This window comes from Rhinopithecus roxellana, unplaced genomic scaffold (genome assembly GCF_007565055.1).
Source record: "Rhinopithecus roxellana isolate Shanxi Qingling unplaced genomic scaffold, ASM756505v1 contig4142, whole genome shotgun sequence".
In the NCBI taxonomy this organism is placed as follows: Eukaryota; Metazoa; Chordata; class Mammalia; order Primates; family Cercopithecidae; genus Rhinopithecus; species Rhinopithecus roxellana.
This window is the reverse complement of record NW_022143022.1, coordinates 1-9,760: the sequence shown is the minus strand read 5'-3', so window position 1 is coordinate 9,760 and position 9,760 is coordinate 1. Positions and strand designations below refer to the sequence as shown.

The window sequence follows — 9,760 nt, the reverse complement described above, 5'->3', positions numbered from 1 at the left end:
GGACTCTGGACTTAAGGTGTACACCAGGCCCCAAGTTGACAACCAGGCCCCAGATGAACAACAAGGTCCTAGCTGGACAGCAGGCCCATGTTGAACACCACACTTAGGTGGACATTTGGCAGCAGGCAGACACCACGCCTTAGGTAGATACGTAGGCTCCAGGTGGGCATCAGACCCAAGGTACACACCAGTCCCCAGGTGATCACCAGACTCCAGGTGGACACAAGGCCTTAGGTGAACAACATGACCCAGTAGGCCATCAGGCCCCAGCTGGATACAGTCACCAGGAGAACACAAGTTCCAAGAGGGACATAGGCCCAAGGCAACATCAGGCCCTGTGGACATCAGGCCTGAGGAGGACATCCGGCCCCTGTGAACATCAGGCACAGGTGTCCAAGCAGGCCCAGGGTGGACATAATGGTGTAGGTAAGGAGTTGTCCTGGGGGGAGGGAGCAGTCAGCAGCCCAGTGGAGTCCTGAGTAGGTTTTATGAAAGGAAGGGGCCGAGGGGACAGAACCTTAAAGAAGCGACCTCACTTCCTTGATGACACATCCAAACAGAACTTAGAACTCTGGTAACCAGGCGCCCAGATCCTAGGGTCAGCCCCGTAACCAGCTCACTTGGTGGGAGACGCTCGAGAGAGCAAGATGTTCTCGTGTTGCTTCCCCACTTCAAGAGGCTGCTGCTTCAGGAATGGAGGGAGTGAGAGCCTTTTCCGACGATGCCGAAGAAGGCTCATCCATCACCCTAGAGGCCTGTGGCCCTTTGTAAGAAGGCGCACCCAGGTATCACAGGGCAGCCCGGGGCAGGCCCTAGGCCAGGCCACACCAGAGATCCCATCGGGGCTGCATCTGCACATTGTCCCTGTCCAGGAGGAGATTCGGGAGCCCATGGAGGCGCAGACAGGTGAGGTGGCCTGCAGTCTGGAAGATTTGCGGGGTCGGTGTTTAGAGGCTGGAACTCCTTTAAATTCAGGGAGGTTGTTTCTGTGTTTGGAAATTCCAGTGGAAAGTGACTGACGCTGGTGACCCTTTCTCCTTTTTCAGCTTCTGGTCCATATGCAGAAATAGGAGCACTTCCAGCACCAGCTGTTGAGCCAGAGCCAGCATGGGAAGAGACCCCCCCAGAGAGAGCGCTGGAGCTGGAGGGAGCTCCAGCCAAGGACCAGCCCAACGAGGAGCTGCCTGAAATCACGGCACCTACTGTAGCCACTGGCCTTAGCCCTGAAGTTGAACATGTGGCAAGAGAGAGAGGCGGCAGGGAGGGGGTGACCAGCACGGCCCCAGCCAGCAGCTCCCATGCTGCCCCTAGTCCTGGGCATGGTGGCAACCATGGAGGTAGAGAGCCTGGGCTCCTCTACCTCGCTGGAGAGAGGCTTGTGTCATTCATTAGAGCTGCAGTCCTGCTGCTGCAGGGCCTGTTTCTTCTTCTACTGCTGCTGGTGGGGTCTATCTGTGTGCAGGAGGTGCTGGAGAGCATGAAGAGAAGGCTGGGAGGAAGAATTCCAGCAGCTCCTCCTGCACTCAGAGGCGGCCTCCTCCTTCAGGCACGGATGTCTGTCTGCAACTGGGCATCCAGGCTGTTTGCCCCTGAAGTGCTGCCCAGGATGGGCTCTTAAAAGGCCGGCAGGGGGTGAGGGGACCAGGAGGCTCCAAAGGGTACAGCAAGCAAAGCTTTTAAAGACAGCCCTTGTGCCCCAGGATCTCTGTGCCACCACCTGCCCTAGCATTTATTATTACTGTTAGAATTACAAGTTGATGAAACTACATTTCAATAAAGTTTGATTTATGAAACTTCGTGCTTTTTGAACTCCCTAATGTTAGATGATGTTTTTGAGGCGATCCTGAAAATCTCTGATAGCTGTGTCTTTTGTTGTGGTTGTTTGTGTGATTGAATTACCATTGAGTCAACTGCTACTGAAAATCTTTCAGGTTTGGCTTTTAGAAGACCTTGACCGGCCGGGCACGGTGGCTCACACCTGTAATCCCAGCACTTTGGGAAGCGGAGGCGGGTGGATCACAAGGTCACAAGATCAAGACCATCCTGGCTAACATGGTGAAACCCCATCTCTACTAAATATACAAAAAAAAAAAAAAACAACAACAACTAGCTGGCGTGGTGGCAGGCACCTGTAGTCCCAGCTACTCAGGAGGCTGAGGCAGGAGAATGGCATGAATCCGGGAGGCAGAGCATGCAGTGAGCCGAGATCGTGCCACTGCACTCCGGCCTGGGAGACAGAGCAAGAGACAGTCCTCAAAAAAGAAAAAAAAAAGACCTGACCTACCTCTTGCCTGTTTTGACTCTCTGGTTTATTGTGGAAGAGGGATGATGTAGCTCATGTCCTCAGGCAGATCAATCACCTTGCATCAAGATTGACATCACGTTTCCAAGAATTATGTGTGCAAGTTGACATGGTACTTAACTAATCTGGGTGTCAAAACAGATGCCATAGACTAGGTGGCATAGGAAATTGATTTCTCACAGTTCTGGAGATGGTAAATCCAAGGTCAAATGGTCAGCAGATTTCGTGTCTGCAGAGGGCTGGCTTCCTGGTTCATAGACAGCCATCTTTTTACTGTGTCCTTACATGACAGAAGGGATGAGGGAGCTCTCTGCAGTCCTTTGATAGGGGCACCAGTTCCATTCATGGGTCCCGCCTTCATGAACTTAATCACCTCCCAAGGTCCCACCTCCAAATACCATCACATAGAATTAGAATTCGACACATGAATTTGAGGAGGACAGTAACTTTGCTTTACAGAATCAGGTCTCCCCGAGCCATATGCACTCACAGGAATCTAAATCATCTGTTAAGTATCTGCTGTCCCTTCTGGGTCTAGGGAATTTTTTTTCCTTAAGAAAAAATGATCTTTCATGTGATCCATGGTTTATTCACAGAAAACCACTGTGAGTTCACACACTTGCTAAAAAGAAGGGGAATGGTGACACAAAAATGACAGTGACCCCTCTCTCTCTCTCTCCCCCCCACCCTTTTAACCAACCCATTGGGCTGAGACGTTGTAGGGGCCCTTGGCTGGGCAGTAGGACTTGTGTAGCCACAAACGGCAAATACATCTTTTTGGTCAGTTTGGAGTAGAAAAGGTGACAGTTTGTCAACGAAAGAAAAAGTAAAGCAGATGGAGAAGTTCTTAGTTCACATTCTAGCTATACCACCCCTTCCCTATGAAACCCCACCCCCAACTCAGGAACTAGGACACAAAAGAGTGAACACCAAGGTAACCAACTGGACTCTTCTGGATGCCCTGCTGTCTCCTACAACAGTTCCAGGTGAGCATAGGGGCCAGGAAGGTGCAGAACACGATGATTCCCTGTGGGGGTTCAGCCAGGGCTAAGACAGGGCTGCTCACTAGGGCTAGAATTAGGAAGGAGAGGCTCAGTGCAGACCAGTCCTAGCCTCCAAGTCAGCAAGCAATGAGACTGTGACAAAAGCAGGCAGAAGAAGCTTGAGGCAGAAAGGCAGGGGAAGAAAGCAAGTACGGGGCGAGAAGAGAACTGTGAAGCGAAAGCAGCCAGTTTGATGGCAGAGGGAGGCTGGTGCTTAGAAGCTCATTTGGGGAGAGAATGAATAGAGGAGGCACAGAGATGGGGAACAGACATTTAGCGGGTGAGAGAGATTTAACACGAATGAGAAGAGAAATCTCACAAAAAGGACACATTCATACAGATCCTCAAAGATGAACACGCCGTCATCCCTACATGTAGAAATATGCTCTGTTACACATAGAAAACCACACATGCATGGAGAGCAAGCATACACACAGACACATATTTCTACACATGCGCTCATGTGTGCCCAGATACACACACACTAAACACGCAAAACAAGAGCATTTACACATAGATATGCATCCTCACATGTATGCAAATGTTACATCCTCACACAGAGACCCACAGTCCAGTGTGCACATATCCACACAGGTACACAGCCATAGAACGGACATAGATGCACATAAACATACACATACAGACACATACAGACAGGCATGCGCAGATATATCTATGCACATAGACACATGTACTCAGTCATACAGATACACACACTCTCTAACGCAAAGGTGACCAGTGTAGATAAATATTGTGAGCTCAGTGGCTTCCCAGACCTTCATCTTTTCCCTGTGCTTGTTTCAAAGCTGCTCAGCAGACTCCTGGCGAGGCTGTGTGAGGCAGGGGCAGGAGCTTCAGAGTCCTCACAGCTTTGTGAGGCAAAAGTCTAAGTCCAGTCCTGGCCTCTGCCGTTCACCCACCACTGGGCTATTAATGCCCTGTCTGCAGGCGAGAGATTCTGCATAGACTAGTCTTGGGATTTGGGATTTTTTCTAACTGGCCGTTTTCCTCCTTGGCACCCCCGCTATCTGACTGGGAACGGCAAACACTCTGCAAGGGAAACCTGAGAAATGGCTGTGAGTCTCCTCAGACAATAAGCATATCCTCCACCCACAGCTATCTCAAGGGCCCATCAAATCAGAATCAGGATTATAAATACTTATGACTTTACAGTAATTGGCAACACATATACTATAGTATTTACAGTACCATAAATGCATCTGTTTCTCTGTTTCAGCAGTCTCTGAGATGGAACAGTGTTCTTTGTTTGCCAAGGGAGACAGGGCCAATGCCCAGGACACGCAGGACGTAGGGGCAGAAGGTGGCATATCGTGGGGTTTCTGGTCGATCTGCAGGGCCCAGCTTCTCCATGAACAGTAGGCTGTAGTGACAAGCTTGCCAAGACAGGCATATTGACTGGAGTTGGACTCTCCCCATCCTTAGCCCTGTGGTCCTTTGGCCTCAGCCACGGGTGCTCAGAGTCCTGTCAGGGTGGACAAATGTTTCAGTGTTTTTGGCCTGACCTGATACTTCCTGGGGACCCAGCCTGCAGGGGCCGGTGAGCTATCTGGTTTCTCAGCCAAAGGGCTCTCAAAGCAGCAGCAGCAACTTTTTCTTGCCTTTGTAGATCTGTTTGAGATTGTCGATGAACTGGGCAAATTGCAGGTAGCCATCCTGGGGCAGCAGGAAGGTCTGCTGAGCCTTGCTTAGAAACTCAATGAACTGTCCATACTGGCAGTGGCTGATGTGTGTTGGGTGTAGTGTGGGGTGTTGATGTAAGCATTGATGGTGACATCAGCAACTGGCACAATGGAGCTCTGTCAGTGGAGATGAGCTTTCCAGAGCTGCGGCGGCCTGGGATGCCGACCAGGCCAAGTGCAGTCACCACACAACCTCGCACACAGGATGTCTGAAAGCACCATGGCAATGTGCACACTCTTCACTACCAGGGGGATGAGAACTGCCAGCTCATTCTTGCCCAGAGAGTGGCTGAGGGCACAAACTCAGAGCACATCATTGATGGCTGCGTGGGTTTGATTGGTTATGAGCCAGATTAAGATGGCTCATGGTCAATGAGGCCAGCTTGAAGGCACGGAGCTGCAGCCACGGAGCTGCACGTAGCAGGCAATGGGGAACAGCTGGGAATGGGCCGTGCCACCGGCAGCAGCCTCAGTGGCAATCTGGCAGGCGGCCTCAAAGGCAATGTGGTCTTTCTCAGAGTGTAAGGGCTGATGACAGGGCACAGCTCTGTGGATGCTTCATAGCACACTGCAGGGCCAGTGTGCAAGCACAGCTAGCCAGTTCCTCTCGCTGTGGATAATCAAGACTGAGGTGCAGGATAGTGGTGTGGGATATGGCTGTGGTAGCTACAATACTAGTAGCCTCAGTAGGGGTGAAGAGTGTGTCCCAGCTCTGCAAGATGTTCACTGGGGCCCACACACCTGTCAGGCCAGTGCCTGAGCTCAGCTGTGGCCATCTGGGTCCTGATTCAGGTCTGCTCAGATTACTGTGTGGGGTTCAAACTTGGCCAGCAGAAATGAGTTCTCCTTCCTCCTCAGCAACCTTGAGATGATCTGAGGCAAACCAGGGCAAGAGAAGCATGCCAGATGGCCAGACCCTGCCTGGGGTCTCTTCCTATCCCTTCCGTCCCCAGGCCAGAGGGTTGAAGGTTTCTGCAGGTGCTCTTAGCCCCTCACAAGGATGGAGCAGTGGAGCCTGGGGTTTGCTGGCCCCGAGGCCAGGGTGGCGGATCTGCCAGGGGGTCTAGCTGTAAGTGGGGCCTCTCATGGTAGAGTCTTGTGCTGGGGCTTTGGGCTTAGAAGGGTCATGATCCTCCAAGGTGTCTGGGGTTTTCCCCACAAGCATGGACATGGAAGGGGACAAAACCACCAGGCCCCATACCTCCCAAGGGTGCACTTGAGTATTGGCAGTTGAAAATTCATTCTCTAGGACATGTCTCCGATGTGAGGGTCAAGTGCTGCTGACCGTCAGCATATGGTTGGTTAAAGCAGTGAGGACAGAACTTGGGCTGGGCTGAACAGAGGCCATCTTCTCCCACCATCAGCCCCCTCCTTTCTTAGGCCATCAGGAATAGGAATATGAGAGCTCCATGGATTCGTTGTCCCATCCCAAAAGTAGGGCATAGAAACTCCTTTCCCTGGGGTTAGAGGGAGGTGGGAGTTACCCACTTCTGTAGCACGGGTCACCAAGCATCGTACCATCTCTCAGGGTCTCACAGTTAAGGGTTGATAAGGGTCATCACCTGTAGCCCAGATTCCCAGGGCCAAGTTGAGGCAGGGTGCTGTCAGTACTACTGTTAGTGGGAAGTAGCAACCCTTGAACGCATTTTTGGCCATGTTTGAAGGATGAGGGAGGAAGAACAAATGTGCCTCTGCATTGCTTCCGTGAATTGTTCAGAGCCTCAAAGTGTCCTCCTTTGTCAGCAGTTCCCACCCACCGGAGGCCAGTGGAGGCCTGGCATGGTGGAGGCCAGTTCCCACCCGCTTTGACTCCAAGATGTCCAGTGGGAATCCATGGAGGATAACGGCTGGGACCCAGAGGACACCATCGTGGTGAGGGAGGGGATGTGTCCGCCTGCACAACCTGAGTTTTCTAAAACAGGTAACCTTGTGACAACATAAGGCTAATTTTATAGGCCGGGTCTGGATCATGAGGACAGCAGAGCTGAGACAAATACTGGCAGAAGTATGCCATGGAATATGCTCTCTCCGGTGGATGACTTCTCCCAGATTGCTGAAAGGGGCCCCCTTCCAGCAGGCAAGATGCTCTCTATTTTGGAGAGTTTGCACTAAGTCTTCATCCAGTTTCGGCTCTTGGGTTGGCTGAGGAGCTGCTCCTCATTCCGCACACCTTGTCCTGTGGGTAGGAGCCTTCAGGCATTACCCTCTGTGACCCAGGCCCATGGATGCAGCTTCCAGGGCCAATGACAAGTAGGACTCACTGCTGTTTGGGGAGCCTACAGCCACAGGTACATGTTGGTACACAGGGGGTCTGCTTTCATTCATATCTAGATAATCGTCATCATTCAGGAGGCAGGCCTCAGTCAAAGTGAGAAACAGGCAGTCAGTGGGATCCAGGAACACCTCTTTCTTCCGATGCTTGTAGATTTTCAGTTGCCACTGCTGCTGCAACCTCAGAGTATTAATAATGGCCACTGTGAGTCTGAGGGCTCTTTTGGATAACCATGGGAATGTGGGGCATCAACCCCAGCACAGGCTGTGGCACATGCTCAAACCACAGTGAGTGGCCTTGGGAATTAAACACCAGTCTTGGCTGGGCGCAGTGGCTCACTCCTGTAATCCCAGCACTTTGGGAGGCCCAGGTGAGCGGATCATAAGGTCAGGAGATCAAGACCATCCTGGCCGACACGGTGAAATCCCTTCTGTACTAAAAATACAAAAACTTTAGCTGGACATGGTGGCGGGCGCCTGTAGTCCCAGGTACTGGGTAGGCTGAGGCAAAAAAATGGCGTGAACCCGGGAGGTGGAGCTTGCAGTGAGCCGAGATGGTGCCACTGCACTCTAGCCTGGCGGCAGAGTGAGACTCCATCTCCAAAAAAAAATACAAAAATTAGCTGGGCATGGCGGCACGTGCCTGTAATCCCAGCTACTCAGGAGACTGAAGCAGGAGAATCACTTGAACCCGGGAGGCAGAGGTTGCAGTGAGACCAGATTGGGCCACTGCACTCTAGTCTGGCAGCAGAGCTACTAGACTCTGTCTCAAAAAAAAAAAAAAAAAAATCTCACAGATCCCTGAAAATGTGATTATGTACATTTCCTTTTTTGTTTTGTTTTGTTTTGGCTCGGTTTTTTGAGACGAAGTTTCGCTCTTGCACCCAGCCAGGAGCAATGGCGAGTTCTCGGCTCACCTGCAACATCCACCTCTCGGGTTCAAGCGATTCTCCCGCCTCAGCCTTTCAACCAAGTAGCTGGGATTACAGGTGCGCGCCACCAATGCCCGGCTACTTCTCTTTTTTTTGAGATGGAGCTTCGCTCTTGTCACCCAGGTGGAGTGCAATGGTACGTTCTCGGCTCACTGCAACATCCGACTCCTAGCTTCAAGCAATTCTCCCGCCTCAGCCTCCCGAGTAGCTGGGATTACAGGTGCCCGCCACCATGCCTGGCTAATTTTTTTGTATTTTTAGTAGAGACGGGGTTTCATTATGTTAGCCAGGCTGGTCTCCAACTCCTGACCTCAAGTGATCCATCTGGCTCAGCCTCCCAAAAGTGCTGGGATATTAAAGCATGAGCCACTGTGCCCAGCCTGATTATATATATTTCAATAAACATATATGAAAATGGTGTCAGACCTTTAATAATTAGAAGACCAAAATAATAAAAATGTAATAACATCTTACCCACTAACCAGAATATCGAAAGAAAAAGACTGACAAAATCAGGTGTTGCCAAGGACTCTCATTAGAATACTCTAAACTGTGGTTGGGTGTATATTAGTCAAAAAAATCTTTGAAATTAAAAAAATTACTTGATAAATTGTGTGAATTTTGTGGCTGTACACATTGTATATATATATACCACACATACACAGACACACATTGTCAGAATAGCTAAATCTGTGTATATGTATACACAGCCCCAGACATACATTGTAGAATGGCTAAATCAAGCTACCTAGCATATCAGTTACCTTAGATACTTATCTTTTCTTTTTTTTTTTTTTTTTTGAGATGGAATCTCCTTCTGTCACCCAGGCTAGAGTGCAGTGGTGTGATCTCAGCTCACTGCAACTGCCACCTCCCAGGTTCAAGCGATTCCCCTCCCTCAGCCTCCCGAGTAGCTGGGATTACAGGCACCCGCCTCCATGCCCGGCAATTTTTGTATTTTTAGTAGAGATGGGGTTTCACCATCTTGGCCAGGCTGGTCTCAAAGTCTTGACCTCGTGATCCGCTCACCTCACCCTCCCAAAGTGCTGGGATTACAGGTGTGAGCCACTGAGCCTGGCCAATACTTATCTTTTTGTGTGTGTGTGTGTGGTGAGAACATTTAAAATCTGTTGTCTTAGCAATTTCAAATATTACCACATTGTTATTAAGTATAGTCAACATGTTGTACAATAGAACTTTTGAGCTTTTTCCTTCCAGCTGAAATTTTTAGTGACATGCATTGCATTTGAACATGTGCATTACTATGACCAAGCTATTTTATTTGTAGGTCTGTGCTTAACTAAAATACACATGTGAACCAAAAGAAATTAACAAGAATATTCATAGTGGCTTTTTTGCCCCAAATTGGAAACAAACCAATGTCCATCAACAGTAGAACTGATAGATGTGCCGTAGTCATACCGAGCACTACCGAGCAGGGAAAAGAAATGAACTGCTTCATGAAACCACCTGAAAGAGTATCACAAACATAATGCTGGGCCAAACCATACA

General features: G+C 50.1%; 1 protein-coding gene and 1 pseudogene across 2 annotated transcripts; one reads left to right on the top strand and one right to left on the bottom strand.

The window, feature by feature from the left end:
- The first annotated feature begins 624 nt into the window (after window positions 1-624).
- LOC115895988 (CMT1A duplicated region transcript 15 protein-like protein) lies at window positions 625-1,797 on the top strand. Of its 2 annotated transcripts, XM_030926489.1 has the most exons (3): window positions 625-906; window positions 1,047-1,195; window positions 1,463-1,797. In XM_030926489.1, exons 1-3 carry the CDS (start codon window positions 648-650, stop codon window positions 1,616-1,618), a joined length of 564 nt encoding a protein of 187 aa, XP_030782349.1. In that variant the 5' UTR covers window positions 625-647; the 3' UTR covers window positions 1,619-1,797. The 2 variants fall into 2 exon arrangements, with proteins under 2 accessions (XP_030782349.1, XP_030782348.1); XM_030926488.1 differs by having other exon boundaries at window positions 648-906; window positions 1,047-1,706.
- A 3,138-nt stretch (window positions 1,798-4,935) lies between these two features.
- On the bottom strand, window positions 4,936-7,658 carry LOC104674371 (annotated as a pseudogene).
- Window positions 7,659-9,760: the final 2,102 nt, after the last annotated feature.